The sequence below is a fragment of the Oryctolagus cuniculus genome, chromosome 11, assembly GCF_051225735.1.
Source record: "Oryctolagus cuniculus isolate XC-2025 breed Fujian yellow rabbit chromosome 11, ASM5122573v1, whole genome shotgun sequence".
NCBI lineage: Eukaryota > Metazoa > Chordata > Mammalia > Lagomorpha > Leporidae > Oryctolagus > Oryctolagus cuniculus.
In genome coordinates this window covers 35,485,279-35,504,387 of record NC_142877.1, presented here as the reverse complement: position 1 = coordinate 35,504,387, position 19,109 = coordinate 35,485,279, and the positions used below count along the sequence as shown (strand labels likewise).

General features: G+C 51.7%; 1 protein-coding gene across 2 annotated transcripts in view; it reads left to right on the top strand.

Moving 5' to 3' along the window:
- JAG1 (jagged canonical Notch ligand 1) overlaps window positions 1-19,109 on the top strand; it is a 36,132-nt gene that overhangs the window by 11,773 nt on the left and 5,250 nt on the right. For both annotated transcript variants that reach the window (XM_002710971.6, XM_089307328.1), the window contains 17 exons: window positions 3,765-4,019; window positions 5,725-5,785; window positions 9,886-10,016; window positions 10,203-10,322; window positions 11,121-11,234; window positions 12,334-12,447; window positions 13,061-13,174; window positions 13,623-13,669; window positions 13,978-14,151; window positions 14,575-14,725; window positions 15,534-15,698; window positions 16,162-16,275; window positions 16,741-16,854; window positions 16,939-17,052; window positions 17,218-17,334; window positions 17,811-17,838; window positions 18,284-18,369. In XM_002710971.6, coding sequence (XP_002711017.3) covers window positions 3,765-4,019; window positions 5,725-5,785; window positions 9,886-10,016; window positions 10,203-10,322; window positions 11,121-11,234; window positions 12,334-12,447; window positions 13,061-13,174; window positions 13,623-13,669; window positions 13,978-14,151; window positions 14,575-14,725; window positions 15,534-15,698; window positions 16,162-16,275; window positions 16,741-16,854; window positions 16,939-17,052; window positions 17,218-17,334; window positions 17,811-17,838; window positions 18,284-18,369 — 2,019 coding nt within the window. The remainder of the gene's footprint in view (window positions 1-3,764; window positions 4,020-5,724; window positions 5,786-9,885; window positions 10,017-10,202; window positions 10,323-11,120; window positions 11,235-12,333; window positions 12,448-13,060; window positions 13,175-13,622; window positions 13,670-13,977; window positions 14,152-14,574; window positions 14,726-15,533; window positions 15,699-16,161; window positions 16,276-16,740; window positions 16,855-16,938; window positions 17,053-17,217; window positions 17,335-17,810; window positions 17,839-18,283; window positions 18,370-19,109) is intronic.

Genomic DNA, 19,109 nt, shown 5'->3' with positions numbered 1-19,109 from the left:
AATTCCTGTAGGGGGACAAGGAAGACGGGCGGGAATACACCTTGGGAGGCTGCTGAGGCCCACGCGGTGAGCCCTGGGGAGCAGGGGATCAGAATTCAGGATCTTCCCTCTGCAAAAGCACAGACCTCTTCTAAAGCCCTTTTGGGAGACAAGCACCAGTATATGAACACCCGGTGCTGTAAGCCACACATCTGGAAGGCCTCTTGGGCATCTCATCTCTCTCTACTCTCTCAGCGTCTGTATGTTAATCTACCTCCAAGTTCTGAAAATCTCATCATTGACACATCACTCAAATATAGCCACCTCCCACCATCTCCACTGCCATAGCGCTGGCCCAAGGCACCAGCTGCTCACTCTGAACTCTTAGGGTACCTGCCGACTGGTGGGCCCCTATCTGCCTCCAGTGCTTTCTCCATTTTCCTGCTGTCCTGGTCTCGGAGCATAACATTTGATTGTTTCCCTGACTTCTAAAAGCCAACCATTTGGTGACTTCCTGTTCTGGGGACAGATCATCATGTGGCCCACAAAGACCTTGTCTCCCTGACAGCTTCGTCTGCTATGCCATGTGCTTGTCCATCACTTCTGTATCCTAGCCATACCCTAGCGGTTGCCTTTCCATCCTCAAACGTGGTAGGTTCTCTGCCTCCGGGCCTTTGTACATGATCTCCTGGTATGTTTTGCTCCTTTTTCTTTTTATCCTGAGTGCCTGCTGGTGGACTGGACTCCATGAGGGCTGAGAAATCCAGGCAGTGGGCTGCCCTTTGGGGCCCAAGCAAGTTGCAAACATCCTAAGTTCTGATAGAAATTAAAGATATATCCCAGAATTTGGGAAATACATCTTTACTTACTAGAAGGCCAGGATTCTTTCTAACATCAGTTCTACAACGAACCCTTATGAGCAGAATACAGTTCAAGGAAGTCCAGGGTGGACTAGGATTGTTCTAGTGTGTGTTAGAATCTTCAGAGCTTGGCCCTCCTGTCATCAGTCCTCCGAAGTCATTTCTGTTACATTTTGGGACAGGGGGAGGGTATAAAGGCCTTAACTCTGTCTCTCCCAGAGTACATGGTTTAAGTTTATTGTATTGCTTAATAGGTAAATAGAAATAGACATGCACGAGACGAGGCTTTCCTTAGGCGCCTTGGTTAAGACTCCCATCTAGGTTTGCCAGGTGCCGTGACACTGGGTCTGTCATGGTTTCCCCCTTGGCCCAAAAGCCAGTTGTGGGTGCTCTGTGAGATCACTGTCTTCAGGCACTTGAGGATTGCAGGGAGGTGTGGTGACATCCGGTCCCGGTCACGAGGCTGCACTCTCCAGGGAGCTGCCCCAGTTACATTCAGAAAGCCCCACGCTGATGGGAAGTGCGATTCAGGCAGTAGCACGCGAAAAGCAGGTAGCAAATTCGCCCTCAAACAGTGCAGGCGCTGGAGAGCGTGTGACGGACAAGCCAGCACCCTGCCGCAGCAGGTGGCAGCTTCTTGGAGCCCCCTGAGGATTTTCAAGAGATCATCGCAGCATTTCCTGGAAACAAGGAGAAGGCCGTGAGCCGCTGAGCATTCCGTGTCAGTCTGTACATACCCTGCAGGTCACCCAGACTCTTGCCGGAGTTGTTTGCTGTTGATACCGGCCTGAGAGTCGCTGGAAGCTTTTGAGTCCTGGGCAATGTGTTTAAATCCTTTTCTTCATGAAGATCTTGTAACTGTGCAGTACATTTTGACCAAAGCAGCAGAACAAACATAGTTAATGGAGGGACGTTTTTGCTTGTCTTTTGCCTGTGTTTATTAACTTCAAGTTTTTGCAAATACAAAAGTGCTATATGTGCAAGTGCTATATGCCCAGGTGTGGGTCTGCAGGTGTGTGGGCTTGTTCAAGGCACGTGCGGCAGTCGAGAGAATGCCAGGGCTGTGTTGGAAGTGGAGTGTGCGGATGAAGCGCGCAGGAATCTTTCTTTTCCTGGTCACCTGCGGGGCTTGTGAGGCTCGCTTTGTGAGGGAGCGCACAGGCTCAGGGCCTAGAAAAACAGCCGTGTGGGTGGGTAAGAATCACACAGACCTTGTGAGCAGGTCCCGAGTCTGTTTCTCCAAGGTGGCCTTGAATTTGACAAGGTGGTGAGGAGTTAGCACTGCCAGGTTTAAGAAAACAAACACACAACCAGGCACGGGTGCTGGCTTAGTACCCTGCTTCTGCCTTTGCACAACCCTCCCCTGAACTCCTGGCACCTGTGTTTGGAGCGGATTTTTCTACCTGTCTCTTATGTCGGATTAGATTGTAAGTGACGGCAGGGCAGGGACCACTTAGTCCTTGCGAGAGCCACTTGCACTCTGGGCTTATTTTCCTTAGGAAGCATTTTTATTTATTTATTTTTAAAGATTTATTCATTTGAGAAGCAGAATGACAGAGATAGATCTTCCATCCACTGCTTCACTCCCCAGATGGCTGGGGCTGATCCAGGCCAAAGCCAAGAACCTGGATTGCCATCCAGGTCTCCCATGTGAGTGGTAGGAACCCAGGCACTTGGACCATCTTCCACTGCTTTCTCAGATGACTTAAGGCGCTGGATTGGAAGTGGAGCCAAGGGGACTTGAACCGATACTCACATAGGACGCTGGCATCGCAGGCAGCAGCTGACCCCTCAGAAAGCCCTCTTTAAAGAGGATAACTTGGCAAAAACAAAACACAAAAAAGACAAAAAAAAAAAAAACCCAAACGTTAATGACCTGTTTCAAGCTGATGCCCACATGGGATGCTGGCACTGAAGCAGCAGCTTAACCTATGCCACAGAACTGACCTCGCTTACCTGTCTCTAAACAAGGGTGAATTATTCTCCCACCTGCCTTTTAGGTGGTGGGAAAAAGTGAAAGACATTAGGTCTGCGGTGTTGCTATTGAAATCCCAGCTTGAAAGGTGGCTGTGTTAGCATTTTTTTTTTAATGTAACTCATTCTATTCCTTGAATTCCAGTGAGGCCACAAAAATAGACAAATCTTTTTCTAAGCAAAGCCCAAAACTCTAAAGGTGGAAGGGAAGAGTGTTGACCTTTGGGCTCGTGAAATTTCTTACATGTGACCTTCTGTAATACATAAAGAGCCTTTGCAAATTGGGAGGGCCAACAAGGTAGCAAGAAGGTTGGCAAAGGGAGGAACAGGTTGCAGCTCACAGGAACCCATACGCAGGGTTTGCTAAGCACCTGAAAGGGTGTTCACCATCACTTAATTAGATGCTAATTAGAACAGGAGATGCTTGGGTACGTATCAGGCGGAGAGATCAGAAAGCCATAATCAACCCTGTTGGCACTGCTGCTGGAAATGCAGTTTCCTGTGCTGGTGGAAGTGCGGATTGGCAGGGCTTCACTGGAGAGTCCTTTGGGATTCTCTGCGCACAGAGGGGGTTGGTGGCACTCGTGTGCCTCCACTAGGATGCTTCTTAGTGCTGGTGCCACGTACACATGCACCTCGGGGCTCTGGTTAATAGCAAAAAGCAAAAACAGCCTAACGGCCCGAGGTTGGGGCCCTAGGTAAGTTATTTAAAGGAGCTCCTGGGCAATGCAGGATTGTGCACCCGGCAGGGGGTCCATAACTGGCGACAGTGCAGTGTCTGCCTCTGGCAAGAGGGTGCAAACATTTCATTTTCTGCTCTTTTTGTACAACTGTTTGCATTTTGCATCATGCATATTTATTTATGTATGTATGTATGTAGCCGACGTGGTCCGGGCAGGAGGCTCTGAGGGGATTCTTAATGTGATTCTCTTGCTCATCTTTTGCCTCTAGAACCAGACAGCATTATTGAGAAGGCCTCCCACTCGGGCATGATCAACCCCAGCCGCCAGTGGCAGACGCTGAAGCAGAACACGGGGGTGGCCCACTTTGAGTACCAGATCCGTGTGACCTGTGATGACTACTACTACGGCTTTGGCTGCAACAAGTTCTGCCGGCCCAGAGACGACTTCTTTGGCCACTATGCCTGCGACCAGAACGGCAACAAAACGTGCATGGAAGGCTGGATGGGCCCCGAGTGTAACAGAGGTGCGTGCGCCTGTGGCTTTTGGCGTCAGATACTCGCCCACTGGGCGGTCCGATGGTGTGTTCCTGTCTCGGGTGGGGTGGTGTTTTGGGAGTTAATACAGGCCTAAGTGCGAAGATGCTGAACAGATGAGCTTGGGGGACAAAAGGCATAAACCCATACATTTTGGTGCAAACGAGTCTTGAAAACCATGCAAAAAAGTTCACGGAAGATGTGTATTGTCAAAGAATTATATGGACTTCAGAAAAGTTTTTTTTTTGTACCAAGGGGAGCTTACCTTTAGGTTCTGTTCTCTGCAAGCTGTTGGGAGTGCTGTGTTGCACCCATTCCCCAGCTGCTGAGCGCTCTGGCGCCTTGTAGCTTCCAGCTGCTCCTTTCCCCAGAGCTCATGGTCAGTGAGTGACTGACAGAGTATGAAGGCCTGTCCCCTTTCCCTATACACACACACACACCCACACACACGTGCGTGCGCCTGTGCCTCCCCTGGGACCAGGCAGAAGCCAGATTCCAGCTGAGGCCACCTCTTGGCCCAGCTCTTGCCCTCCATCTGCCTCCCTCCCTCTCCTCCTGTGTGTGAGTCCCCTTCTCAGGATCTGCTAAGGAGCCTGACCCAGAAGAGATGGCAGTGGGACTGGGTTAGCCCACTGACGTCTGAGCTCGGAGTAGCCCCGTGAGCTTCTGCTGGGCATCCCTGGGTGCTGGGGCACGGAGCAAGGCTCGCCTGCTCCTTCCTACTTCTGTGGGATTGAGCCCCCCTTTTCCCCCGCCCCAAAGGCGTAGAAGTTTCTAGAGTCCTGGGTGCTGTCTGCTGTCCTTGCCCCTTCTAGAATTCAGTGATTTCTAATTCCTACAACTTGCTGGGTGACTCTAGTTAACCATATACTGTCCCCTCAGGAACAGTTAACAGACTGCCCGTTTTGTAGGATAACTGGGCAGATTCTTTGTTGAAACTCAAATGAATTTTTGAACCCTCACCTGGGGACATGCGGGAGGAATGAGCAGGTCTCCTGGGTGATGCTGCTTTCTTAACTGACAGGTGACAAGAGTTTTAAAAAGGGCGGCACTTCTGGAATTCATATGAAAGGAGGAATTGATTGACATATTTTAAATAGTTGGCATTTTAAAAATCAGTAACAGTCACTTAAACCCGTGATGTTGAATGAATATTTTTAAGACATCAATCTTTCATATATATATATAATATATATATATAAAGAAAGAATTGCTTGGGGAAGAAAATGTCACCAGATTAGCTTGCCAAATGAGGCCAGCGTGGAAGGCTCTGTGGCTCCCATGAGATTTTTGAAACCAAACAGTTGTAGGGGTTTTAGGAGCTCATCTGCACCCTGATGGGCAGAGCAGGTGGGATGAGAAAGGATTCTCTTTTTCTCTTTTGATAAAGGTGGATGTAGGCAGGCTGGGAATTGGGGTTCCAAGAGGAGCAAATTGCTGTTTAGTGAGATTGGATGAGGACCCCTTCCCCCATCCACTCGCCTGCATTTTGTCCCCATGTGTGTTTGGAGGATCTGCCAGCATGGCCTTGAAATTTAAAGCTGGATTTCTTATTTGGGCCCCTCCCGTCTTGCTCTCCTTCCGGTGGCCTTAACGTGAGAACTCTTAACATCGTGGATTTTGTAGGCTTAATGTACGCGGCCGTTCTCATGATGGAGGCAGTGCGCTGATGTTTCCTTCTGTGATTTCTTACAGCTATTTGCCGGCAGGGCTGTAGCCCCAAGCACGGGTCTTGCAAACTCCCAGGAGACTGCAGGTAAATGACTCGACTGGTCTGTTGCTTCTTAACATTTCTTAAATGTGAGAGAGAGGAGCTGACTTTATTGTGAGCATTGCCTCTTTTTCTTTGGAGGATGAGAAAGCTTCAAAAAAAAAAAATCAGATAGGCACATCCGAAGCTTATTAAATTATACCAGCTGTCCAGTGGAATGCACACAGCACTTCTCTCTTGGGGGGAGAAAAGGAAACTCTGATGGGCATAGCTGGTGACTTCATGTATTAACTGTTCTGTAAATTGATAACACACGTTCATAATCTTCCCTTAAAGTGCTAATGGACTCGATTGGAGGGATGTGGGTTTGTTGCTGTGCCCCTCTCCTCCTCCACCCTGGTGTTTCCTCTGCCTGCCCTCCCCCACTTTTCCCATCAATAGGCGAAAGTCCAGCATTCTTTAGAATGGGATTAGTACAATCTCCTGGCCCCTTTGCAGGCGGGAGCTGGGCCGGTGCTGAGAGGTTAATGGCTGCGCTGGAATCTTGTCAGTTGAGCCTGATGAATGTAGACTTTTGCTGCTGGCCTTTGAAGTTGGTTCTTTTATGGTCCAGGAACAATGCAGAAGCCAAACAGAGACCTACCCTGACTGCGTCTTGATTCCGGTTTGGGGGGACGTCTTGAAATGTATATTATGCCAATTTGGGAAGGGAAATATTGGTGGTGTCTGCAGCGTTCTGACAGTCTTGCACTTCCCTCTCTCCCCCCGCCCCCAACCTCAAGTTGTAAGGATTAGCAGATTGAATGTGACACTAAATGGATCCTTGGGGCCTGCCGCTTGTGCCCCCAAAGCTGCTCTGACTTGAGCCAAGGGCAGCTTATGGAGCAGAGTGCAAACCAGTGCACCTCAAATTAGGATGGTACCTGGGGCTGTTGCTAATACGCAGATCCTGATTCCACAGGGCTGGGGAGGGCCCTGGTCTGCATCTCTAATGAGTGCCCAAGGGATGCTGCTGTCACAGGATGGCAGGGGGACCCTACTTCAGGTCAGGAATCGCTGCCCCCAGAGTTCGGTGCTCAAAGCCTAATTCCCAGGATGAGCCAGGGGATTGTTGAGGTGCAGGTTTGTGATCTCAGGAATCTGCATCTGACAAGTTTGCCCCATGACGTTGCTGCGTAGTATGTCTTCCTGCTCTGAAGCCTTGACCCTGACAACCCCGCCCCTCCATCTGTTCCTGTCCCATGCAGCAGGGGACGCTGAACTCGCAGGAGGTGAGACTAGGAACAGGTGTTTCTGAAAGGACCCCTTGCTGCATTTCACAGAGTTTATCTTGTGGAAGGCCGAAGGGGCTCCCGTCAATGCCCTCATGCGTGGCAGGTGACTGTAGGGTTTAGCGGCATTGCTGTCAGATGTGTGCAGGAATCCACCTACGCTCACTCTTGCTAATTAAGGGTGTTGTGGAGAAAGTCACTTCGGTGCTGCTATTAGTGACTGCTCCCTGCTCAGATGCGTATCGGCGGAGGCCACGATTTGTGCTACTGTCATCAGAATAAACACGCGGCGGCGGCTGCTGCTGCTGCCGGTGCTGCTGCAGGGGAGGGCTCTCCCAGCCAGAACAACAGGCTTTGTTTCCAGAGTTGAGCCCTTTCTCTCTCTCTCTCTCTCGAAGTCTCACCTCCCACTCCCTGCCCAGACACGCAGCGGTGCCTTTGTTTACTTAAGGTGCCACTTTCCCACGCGGCATTTGCATAGCCTCTCAACCCCAGCTCCTTCTTCCCTCCCTTGAAAGAAAAGCAAAACAGAACCTTCCAGCTAAGGAAGTGCAGGCCGTGTCCTGCTGGAGAGATGGCTGACTGGCAAGTGCCTTGTCAGTTGTCTTTTGGATTATGTATTACACGGTTTTTTGTTTTTCTTCCTCCCTGCCATGAGAAAACTGCCCTGGTTTTCTGGTTCCCAAGTGCACACGGGTTTCCTTTTCCTGGGTGCACATGCTGACTGTATTACATGCCTGCCAATGATATCAAACTTAGTGATGAATCATCACCGGAGGAAAGTGGCTTCAATTTCTCATGAGAATCTTAATCATATATTATTAAACTGGGATAACTTGGTGGATGCCTCTCTCTTCAGGGTCAGTATTTTTATTTGTTTTCTTTTGAAGTCATCCGTGGCCTCTTGTGGTTGCTTTTTTCATGCTTTGGGATTGCGCTCTCGTTAGTTAGGAGGTGAGGCCGGGTCCTCGGCTGCCTCTCCTTTTTTTATTAGGCGGGCCGGAGAGGTGTAGCAATCCCTGCTGTGGGGAGGGTAGGGAAAGACAGCCGCGATATTGCCGTTTGCCTGTTGTTTCACTCTTCCTGTCTTCCAGGCTAAGACTGTCAGTCTCCACGGAACAGCTGCCCCCCGCCCCCTCCTCCCCCAACGGGGGTGTCCGCTCCTTAAAGTCATTTCTACCAGATGAGTTAGTTGAAATAGTCGCTTGTCATTTAGACGGACGTTCTGTGTTACGTGAACCAGAATCCTGTGTCAGATTAATTTTAAACCACACATTCTCGTGGTTCTTGGTGTTTGGGTGTGGATGGCTTGTTTTTAGAAGTTAGGAAGCGGTTAGTCAGTGTTCTCAGGGGTTAAGTTGATTCTCGGCCATGGGTGATTAGCTATTAGCTAGATCCCTATAATTTTCCCATGACAAGGATTTGCTCTAGCTCCAGCTCTCTGGAAACTGAAAGCCAGCCTTTCCTTTGGGGGTGGGGGTGGGCACTGGCGTTTGTTTTCCAGAGTTGCAGCTGAGCGGCTTACGGGTCGGCTGGTTCCGATCGTGGTCTTCCCAAGTCCCAGTCTGGAAACGTTGGGCCTGTCCCACGTTCACCCCCACCTTCATTCCGGCAGCGGGCCACTTGGTGCTCTTGCGAGCTCTCCCTGCATCCTTTTGAGAAAGCTTGGTTTTTGAGAGGGCGGTTAGGGTTTCAGAGGGCTTGAAACTTGAGGGGAGAGTGGTTTGAGACCCTGCCCTCTCTCCCACCCAGGTGAAGGTTTATATTTGTGTTTTTGTTTGGGGATCAAAGACACCATTTGGCCTCGAAAGAGTCCGCTGAACAAGGCGCTTATAAAGGAAACTTGACTCCCCCAATACTAGATAAACTCAGCTGACCTTTTTTTTTTTTTTTCTTTTTTTCCCCTCTTCTTGCAAAGTGAGAAATAACTATAAATTTTGCAGGGACAGCCATGGTAATGGGTCACAAATTATCTATGGAATTGGTTCCAAGTGCTGCTGCTTCCCTCTGCCACCCTGCAGAATTGGGGTTAGGGATGTGATGGGGGTCTACCCCAAGGAGGATGCCTCTTCCTCAACTTGATTTTGTAACTTGTCATTGCGTGGCAGTTTGCTGCCACACTTAGTGTCTTGTTGCGTTTCTCTGTGCCGGGGTCGCGACTTGCTGTTGAGACAAAGAGCTCAGCGGAGCTGCAAGTGCAGCCTTTGCATAGCTTTTGTTGTCACCAGAGTCCTTTCCTTCTATGGTCTGTCCCAACCAGGTCCTGGCATTGATTTATTCCATCCTCCCTCCCTCCCTCCCTCATTTGTGGGAGCCTGAGAAGAGAGTGGCTTTGTGAAGGGTGTCCCCACACTGGCCTCTCCCCAAACAGCTCTCCTTTTGTCGGCACCGGCTGGGAAGGGGACCTTGGCCCAACTGTGAAAATGTTTGTTTATAAGGAGTCCCCTGATGGGCCTTGCAAAGTGTACCATCCTGTCCCCAGAAACAAAGCAGAAAAGGCTTTGCCTTTGCGGTTCTGAGTATTCAAGCGGCTGGGAACAGGTGTTGTGGCGCCGCGGGTTAAGCCAGTGTGTTCCATATGGGAGTTCAGGGTTCAAGTTCTGACTGCTCCGTGCTTCTGATGCAGCTTCCCGCTAAAGTGCCTGGGAGGCATACTTGGGTTCCTGCTACCCACATGGGAGACCCAGATAGAGTTCTGGGCTCCTGACTTCAGCGTGTCCTAGCCCTGTCCGTTGTGGGCATTTGGAGAATGAACCTACAGATGGTAGATCTCTGTCTCTGTCTCTCTGCTTTTGAAATAAATAAATGAATCTTTAAAAAGAAAGAAAAAAAAAACCCTCTGGCTGAGCGGGGGTGTATATGCTTTATTTGCAGGTGCCAGTACGGCTGGCAGGGCCTGTACTGTGACAAGTGCATCCCACACCCGGGATGCGTCCACGGCACCTGCAATGAGCCCTGGCAGTGCCTCTGTGAGACCAACTGGGGCGGCCAGCTCTGTGACAAAGGTACACCCACAGGGGAGGGCACCTGGGGACAGTGGGAGATTTTTTTTTAAGATTCTGAATCTGTTTGAATTTGTCTAAAGTGGGGTTGATTGTTTCATTTTTAAAGGGGGCATGAGGCTGTAGAACCATGGAGGGTTAGTCGTCTTGACGGGTGTCTGGTGGTGACTTTGGCATCTTTTTTGGCAGATCTCAATTACTGTGGGACCCATCAGCCGTGTCTCAACGGGGGGACCTGTAGCAACACCGGTCCTGACAAATACCAATGTTCCTGCCCTGAGGGCTATTCGGGACCCAACTGTGAAATTGGTGAGTGTTCCACGCTCAGTGAGATCTGTTGAGATTTTTCTGTAAACTTGGCTGTACAAGCTTTGGACTTTAAAAAAAAAAAAAAAAAGGCCAGCGCCGCGGCTCAATAGGCTAATCCTCCGCCTAGCGGCGCCGGCACACCGGGTTCTAGTCCCGGTCGGGGCGCCGGATTCTGTCCCGGTTGCCCCTCTTCCAGGCCAGCCCTCTGCTGTGGCCAGGGAGTGCAGTGGAGGATGGCCCAGGTGCTTGGGCCCTGCACCCCATGGGAGACCAGGAAAAGCACCTGGCTCCTGGCTCCTGCCATCGGATCAGCGCGGTGCGCTGGCCGCAGCGTGCCGGCCGCGGCGGCCATTGGAGGGTGAACCAACGGCAAAGGAAGACCTTTCTCTCTGTCTCTCTCTCTCACTGTCCACTCTGCCTGTCAAAAAAAAAAAAAAAAAAAAAGTGACCATAGTTGCCAGAGTTGATGACCCTGGCACTCCAGCCCTCCTGTGGGTCTCTGAAGCTTCTTTCAAGTCCTCAAAGTTGTATGGGTGATGCTGGCTAGCGCAGGAGGTGGCAAGAGATGCAGTGACCCCAGCCCTGAGATGCCCTGGAATGTGGCTGGAGACAGCGTAGCGGGAAAGATGACTTCCATTCTTCCTAGACATCCCATCTCTGCAGGGTTCATATTACACGCTTGCTTGCAGTTCTGGAAGCATGTGTGATGGTGGCGTGGGCGTGGGATTCCGATGAGGGGGGAGGTGGAGGTGGCTGTCGCCGGCCTCCCTTAACCACTGCCCTTCTTGGTTTCCGTAGCGGAACACGCCTGCCTCTCTGACCCGTGCCACAACAGAGGCAGCTGCAAGGAGACCTCCTTGGGGTTTGAGTGCGAGTGTTCTCCGGGCTGGACTGGTCCCACGTGCTCCACGAGTAAGTCCAGGGTTTGGCCGGTGTCCATTATGGAGGATCATTGTGTGCGGATTCGGGGTTGGGGTTATGTAACCTGGGCCTGCCTGGCGGGGAGGAGTGGGTGTGGCCTCCTGGCACCCCCGCCCACCTGTTAGCACACATGTGTGTTCTTGGAAAAGACTTCCTTTTGGAACAGCTTAGGGCTCTGCATGTGCTTCCCAGAGCTGTCTCATCTGCATCGGGATTGTTCTGCTTGTGGCCTTGGTAACCAGGCTGCTTTCACGAGCGGTTGGCACCACTGATTTTGTCATAAGGCCAAGGCAGGGCCCAGGCTACAGTGCTTACCTGGGCTCTTGAGACTTGGCTGTTAGAACTGTTTGGGGTGCCTTACGGTGCAGCTCTGGGTCCCACCGATTCCCTCTAGAATTAGGGAGCCCACAGCCCTTCAGGCCTGAGAATTGCTGTCATCGGCACCCTGAGAGTGGCATGGGGTGTGGTTGGTGATGTGGATTCTGGGGTCAGGTTGCCTGAGGCCCTTGTAGGATGCTGGTGGACCACGTAACCTCCCCAGTTCCTGTTCCAGTGGGCTGGTAGCAGCTTCTATCTTCAATGGTTCTTGTGAATACCAGGGAGTGAGTTCTCCAACAATGTGGCATACCTCATCAAAGAGGCAGAGAGATCTCCTTAGTCCAGTGTGGGCGTTGGGGGTGCAGCCCCTGGGTATGCTATTTTGGGAGACTCTAAGGAAATCGGAGGAAGAGGTTTGCCACCTGTCAAAGTTACTTTCCCTTCCCTCTGCATGTGTAGTGGCCATGATGGGGGGAAAAAAAAACCAAAGATGAGGCAGATAACGAACGTCCAGTGCTCCCGGCACGTGGGTTGTTGCGCTGTGGTATCCAGCTGTCTGTCTCTCCCCCACTGCTTAGGGGGGATTAATTGAACTGGGGCAGTGGGGGATTTAAAGCTAAAATGGAGCCTTCAGCCGTATTGTCCCCGTCCCACTTGTCCTGCCGTGGCTTTGCTGGGAGCAGGTGTCTGGCTCCCTGGGACCGCGTCCTCCTTGGTTGTCTGGTGCATTGGCATTAAACTGTCGATTCCTCTGTGCTTTTTTGTTGAACAGATATTGATGACTGTTCTCCCAATAACTGTTCTCACGGGGGTACCTGCCTGGACTTGGTGAATGGATTTAAGTGTGTGTGCCCTCCCCAGTGGACCGGCAAAACATGCCAGTTAGGTAAGAGAATCCTTGGGACTGTCATTTCCATATCGGGGTGGCCTCGATCATCGAAAGCTCTTGAGGAAGAGGAGCATGTGGCCAGCGGTGTGAGTTTGTGCTCCATGATACTCCGGAGTCATGTACTCTCTCCAGACCCTAGCAGGCCTGGGAGAAATAACTTGAATGCAAATGGACTTAGCTCTTTTAGGCCCTGTGGGAAAGTTGTGGGATTCCTTGAACCATGTCAATCGTCTGTCCGAGGAGCGTTCAGCTGGGTTCCAAACGGGGATGATCTCATGAGGAATGAGCTGTCTGCATTCTTTTTGGCACATTTAAATCCCAGCAACTAGTGTTGTGCTGGGTTTTGCACAGAAATGCTTGGTGGCTTTCTGCTGTTCTGTTGCGGGGCCGGTTGGTAACCAGCAGCTGGGAAGTTATCAATTAGCTCTCCTTCCTGGACAATGCAAGGGAGGGGGCTCAGATGGTCACAATAGAGGAGCCTGGTACCTCTTATTGTGCTGCCTTATTAAAGGGTCTCTTATTTCACACCAACTCTGTGGTGTTTCTTTCCAAGGGGGGGGCAGGTGGGGGAGAGAACTCTGTCTCAGTGGTCATCCTTGTTTCCTTTCAGATGCAAATGAATGTGAGGCCAAACCTTGTGTAAATGCCAAATCCTGTAAGAATCTGATTGCCAGCTACTACTGTGACTGCCTTCCCGGCTGGATGGGTCAGAACTGTGACATAAGTGAGTGACTTGGTTTCCCCCAGAACTTGGGGGATTTGAAGGGTCTTGCCCAGCCCTGCTCGGGCTGCAGTTCTGAGGCTTGAGCCATGGAAGGAATACTTAAACTGGGGATGTTTTTGGAGAGGTCGTGGTCAGTGCAGCATATGCTTTGTCGGGCTCCATAGCTGCTAACCTGGCTGTAGTCTGATAAGGTGGCTGGGACAAGGGTGTGCTGTTTCACTCCCTGAGTCTGAGCAGTTGGGGTGGGGGGGAGAGCCTCATCTCACAGGGGGACCTTGGTGGGAAACTTTGGTCTGTCCCGAGCTGAGGGGGCTTTTCCGTGAAGCTATATTTCAGGGTAAATCTCTTTCCTCACTGTGCATCTCCATCTGTATATATGAAATTTGTTCCCTTATAGAAGTTGTGAAAAAACTTGCCTCTTTAATGTGATGACTTATTTACTTTTTAGATATCAATGACTGCCTTGGCCAGTGTCAGAATGACGCCGCCTGTCGGGTATGTAGACCTCTGCTTGAATCCAAACTTTGGGTGATTGACAGCAGATCTCAAGATATATGGGATGCGGGGAGAGCTCTGTCCCCCTGAGATTGAGAAATGCAGGTGGAGAGGGGGTCTCTGGATGTTTCCCGGGGCTCGCATTCCCTGGCCTCCTGGGGGGGTCGTTTTGAAGACATAGAGATTCCTATGGCCTCAGGCACTTAGGAGTGCTTTAGCTGGACGGCAGTGGCCCTGCGAACAGGCGGGGAAGCCCTGTGTCTGGATCGCAGAGTCAGCGTGTGTTCCTACCGCTTCTGCCCCTCCAGGATCTGGTGAATGGTTACCGCTGCATCTGTCCACCTGGCTATGCAGGCAACCACTGTGAGAAAGACATCGATGAATGTGCCAGCAACCCCTGTTTGAATGGGGGTCACTGTCAGAATGAAATCAACAGATTCCAGTGTCTGTGTCCCACTGGTTTCTCTGGAAACCTCTGTCAGGTGAGTGCTGATGAACCTCAGATGGCCAAGCTGCCACAGCGCTGCCGCCTCCCCTCTTCCTCCGTGCCCCCCTCTTGACTGTCGTGTCTGGAGTCTCGTGGTGTCTAACGTCCTATTGGTTAGGAGCTCCGCTAGACAGATGCTGGCTGGCAGGAGAGGTTGATGAAGGATTCTCTGCTTCAGGCCTGTAGCCCATACTGTTTGGCCTTGTGTTCCATTTCCATCACCCCCCGGCTCAGCGCGTGCTCTGCTCTGCTCTGTTTTTTCAAATACATACCTGGACCTAGGACATACGACACAGGGTGTCTCTTTATAGAAGCAGATGGAGGGTCCTGTTCCTGCCCCAGAGCAGGGGCCATGACGCTTGTTTTACTTTGATTTTTTTTTTTCCCCTCCCTCCTTCCCTGCACTTGACATTTGCAGCTCGACATAGATTATTGCGAGCCCAATCCCTGCCAGAATGGTGCCCAGTGCTACAACCGTGCCAGCGACTACTTCTGCAAGTGCCCTGAGGACTATGAGGGCAAGAACTGCTCGCATCTGAAAGACCACTGCCGCACGACCCCTTGTGAAGGTACCCCCGGCCCCCGGAACCCGGTTTTCCCCAGACTTCGTCCTTTTTCACCCCAATTCGCCACCTCTCCTTGGTACTGCCAGAAAGGGCCTAGAGCTAAGGAGGACTGACAGATTGAAACTACCATGGTCTGCCTGCCGAGGGAAGTCAGGACACCTGGAAACGATCTATTCGGGCCCAGCAGTGGGAGGACCCTGCCTACAGGCAGCCCAGGGGAGAGCATGTGAAATCCATTTCTCACTCTTGTTCTGGGGTGGGCTGATTGGCAACCCCAAGTTGAATTCCTCAGGGCAGCAGCTTTCCTGCAACAGCGGGGAATGTCCCATAACTGTGTCATCAGGTGTGGTAACCACGGGCCACGGTGGCCACTGAGCATTTAGAAATGTGAACTAGTGTCACTAGAAACTCATTTAAATGCCAGTAGCCACTTATGGCCCGTGGCTGCTGTAGTAGGCGGCACAACCTTTTAAAGGCTTCTGCAGGTTTGTCCTTGCGTCTTGTTTGAAGCGAGATTAAGGAGGGAGGAGGTTGAGTTTTTTCCTTAGCAAGCATTTACCACATGCCAGAGTGGGATGAAAGGAGCCCACAGGCAGGGGGGAGACTGCTTTAAGAAAACAATCTCCACGAGGTGTCTCGGCCCCACCTGCCATTGCGCGACAGGGCACATTGCCGCCCAGTGCTTCTCCCCTCTTCAGCCAAAGGGCGCTCCTCTCCAGGAAACAGGGCTTGGCCTATGGGGGCCTTGGCTTAGGAAAGCCATGTCTGTGCATGTCCCTGGCTGTGATCTGATCCCCAGCCTGTCTTCTAGTGATTGACAGCTGCACAGTGGCCATGGCGTCCAACGACACGCCTGAAGGGGTGCGGTATATTTCCTCGAACGTCTGTGGTCCCCACGGGAAGTGCAAGAGTCAGTCGGGAGGCAAATTCACCTGTGACTGTAACAAAGGCTTCACGGGAACATACTGCCATGAAAGTAAGACCCCTCTCATTGGGGAATGGGCCACAGCTGCCACTGCCCAGCCCGGGGGTGGGGTGGGAGGAGTCATTTAACCAGAAAGGGGAAGACTGGGGAGACTGGCAAAGGCTTACTACATCTGGGACCTGAGACTGAGGTCATGTTCCATTTACGAGATCTTGTTGGGCCTCCGTGCCTGTTCTGGAATGTTTTGGAATCCTACAAGTGTAGATGGTCCCTCTCTTCTGTAAAAGTTTCTTCCCCGTGTCCCCTAAGTAGCTTCGTGAGTGAGGCCATAAAACCACGTGGGGAGGCACTGTCTGGAGGCCCTGCTCACTGAGCTGCCTGTATGTTTCGGCAAACGGTGCCCATGGAGTTGAGCACGCTGAGATGCCGGGAATGCACCAGGGCTTGGCTATGGCGTGACTTGTCCTTCAGCCCCCTTAGTTCGTCATCCTTCTCCTCCTCCTTCCTTTCACAGATATCAACGACTGTGAGAGCAATCCCTGTAAGAATGGCGGCACGTGCATCGACGGCGTCAACTCCTACAAGTGCATCTGTAGCGATGGCTGGGAGGGGGCCTACTGTGAAGCCAGTGAGTCTGCAGTGCTGGGAGTGACAGTCTTGCAAAGGGGAGGGCCCTGGGAGGAACCGGCCTCAACCTGGGGCCTCTGTGCAGTAGGACTGTCTCGTGGTGTCCTGTTTGTGTTTGCTAACGCTGCTGACAGCCGGCGGGGAGGGACTTCTGCTCGGGACTGTGCAATTAAGATAATACAGATCCTGCGTGGAAGGCAGGCACTTTCTGTTATTTTAATGTCTGTTCATCTTGAATTTAATCGTCATGGGACTTTCAGAGGCCTGCCTGCTGTCTGGCCTGACTTGGGGCGTTCACAGGAGCCCTTTTGGGAGCGCCTTTATTCCTAGAAAAGGGGATGATGGTGTTGAAGTCCTCGGACTGCTCAGCGTTTCTTGGAATGTGGGGATTGGAAAGGAGGGCCCGGGTGTGCCGTGCATGGTTCTGGCGTCACCTTTTGGCTGAACATCTCCTTGTTGATTCTAGATATTAATGACTGCAGCCAAAACCCCTGCCACAATGGGGGCACGTGCCGAGACCTGGTCAACGACTTCTACTGTGACTGCAAAAACGGGTGGAAAGGAAAGACCTGCCACTCACGTAAGTGGCAGCTGGTGCCGGCGGTTGTCCCTGCCTCTGTGAGGGGTCTAGCTGGGGGCTCATGCCAAGCTGTTCTACCTCCAGGTGACAGCCAGTGTGATGAGGCCACGTGCAACAATGGTGGTACCTGCTATGACGAAGGGGATGCATTTAAGTGCATGTGTCCTGGTGGCTGGGAAGGAACAACCTGCAACATAGGTAACCATCAGCCCCACAGGGGACCTGTGGTGGGCGCAGCCGCAGGAGCCTGTGTGCTGGCTGGCTCCTGGGACTTAGGGTCATGTTCCGGGGTTCCGGTTTTTGCTCCCTCCAGACTGTGAGCGCATTCTCAGAAGCGTGGTCTTGCCTGCTCTTGTCTTGTAGCCCGGAATAGTAGCTGCCTGCCCAACCCCTGCCATAATGGGGGCACCTGTGTGGTCAACGGCGAGTCCTTCACATGCGTGTGCAAAGAAGGCTGGGAGGGGCCCATCTGTACCCAGAGTGAGTGTCTTCCCCCTTGAACTCTCCCAGGGCTGCTGCGGCATAGTCTGACACCCCTGGGGACTGACTTGCAATCGAAACCAGAAGCAGAGCTGTTTGATGTCTGCTTTTGTATCACCTGGGTCTGCGTTAATGACTCGATGGGATGCAGTCCTGACCTGGGCATGAGAAAGTCGCCAATGAGATAAGTGGAGACAGATGGTGTCTTGTTCCCGGCTCTGGGTCTGACCAGCAGCCTGTCTGCTTCCATGCTCTCCCCTACCAGGGCCTCTTCCTGCATACATGTGTCCCACGGCAAATGAAACCGAGTGTGGTGCAGGCCTGGTTCCAATTTAGCAGAGGTTTTAAGTGTATTTTGCTGGTGTTAACTACGACTTTATCATTTGGTTATTATAGAAATAAGTGGTGCTTTTACTTAGAGCCAAGACTGCCTTCCCTGTTGAAGGCCTCACAGTTAAATTGTCTTTTCTTTGCAGATACCAATGACTGCAGCCCTCATCCCTGGTAAGTTTGACAGCTTTAACCTGCGTGGGAATCTGGCTTTACGTGCGGGTTCTGAGTCGGGAGGTCTGGGGTGGGGCTCCAGACTTCGCTGTCCTAACGAGCTCCCGGGTGATGCTGAGCCTGCTGCTCTGTGAAGCACACTTTAATTAGCCAGGTTGTGCCTTCATTTAGAGCAGTGGTTCTCAACCTTGGCTGCACACGAGAATCACCTGGGGAGCTTTTAAAAGTCCCAGAGCCTGGGCTGCAACCGAGACCTAGGAAATTTAGACTCTCTAGGGCTGGGACCCAGGCATCAGTATTTTTGTAAACTCCCCGGGACGGTCAGGGGTGACAGCCGCTGATTCTAAGTGCACGGTTGTACGCGATGGGTGGGCTGCCAGAGATGTAGACTGGGCCATTGGTTGGTAACCCAGGGGGATTATTTATTTTTTTGCTTTCTTCATAGCTACAACAGTGGCACCTGCGTGGATGGAGACAACTGGTACCGGTGCGAGTGTGCCCCAGGTTTTGCCGGGCCGGATTGCAGAATAAGTAAGGACCCACTCTGGTTTTCCCAATGGCTTTACTCTCCCCCAGCTCCACTCCTCAGCCCGAGACTATTCATCTTTAAAAACAATTAAAGCCATCGCTACTTTAAGGAACCCTGACAAAGCAAATAATCTCCTGCCTCCAGCTGGGATTAAGGTGTCCCTAGCTGGCTCCTCCCAGGTCCCTGCCAGTAGTTCCCCGGGTGGCACAGCTTGCATAGTTCTTGGGGGAAGTGAATGCCAGCTGCAGAATCTGACGACTAAGCTACATGGAGGCCCCAAGGAACGCGTTTGCTTTTCCTCATGACTAATGTGAACTTGTAGGCCCGTGGATGGTAACCACAGCTGTTGCGTGGAGCTAAGGCAAACGGAAGGGCCTTGAACGGTGGCTTCTGGAGGCTGCTTGCTCTGCCTTGGGTTTGAGCAGGCCTGAAGAAAATAAAAGTGAGAGGCAGGCAATGCAGATTTTTCAGGAAGCTTAACCTTTATTTTGAGTCTTTACTCTCTTACAAGTCCTGTTCTTTCCCCTCCCCCCAAAAAAAGTATAGAACAGTCAGTTGCAGTACTGGTTTGTTCTTGGCCTCTGTTGTCTGAAACTTTACTAGTGCCTTACATCTCCAGGTCTGGGGTGACTGGACCTCAGCACTGGGTAGGCATAGGTTCTATCTGTTCTGTGTTTCTAAGGGGCTGGCAGAGTACAGCCTGGTGAAGGGTACAACATCTGGCCCACGGCCTGTTTTTATA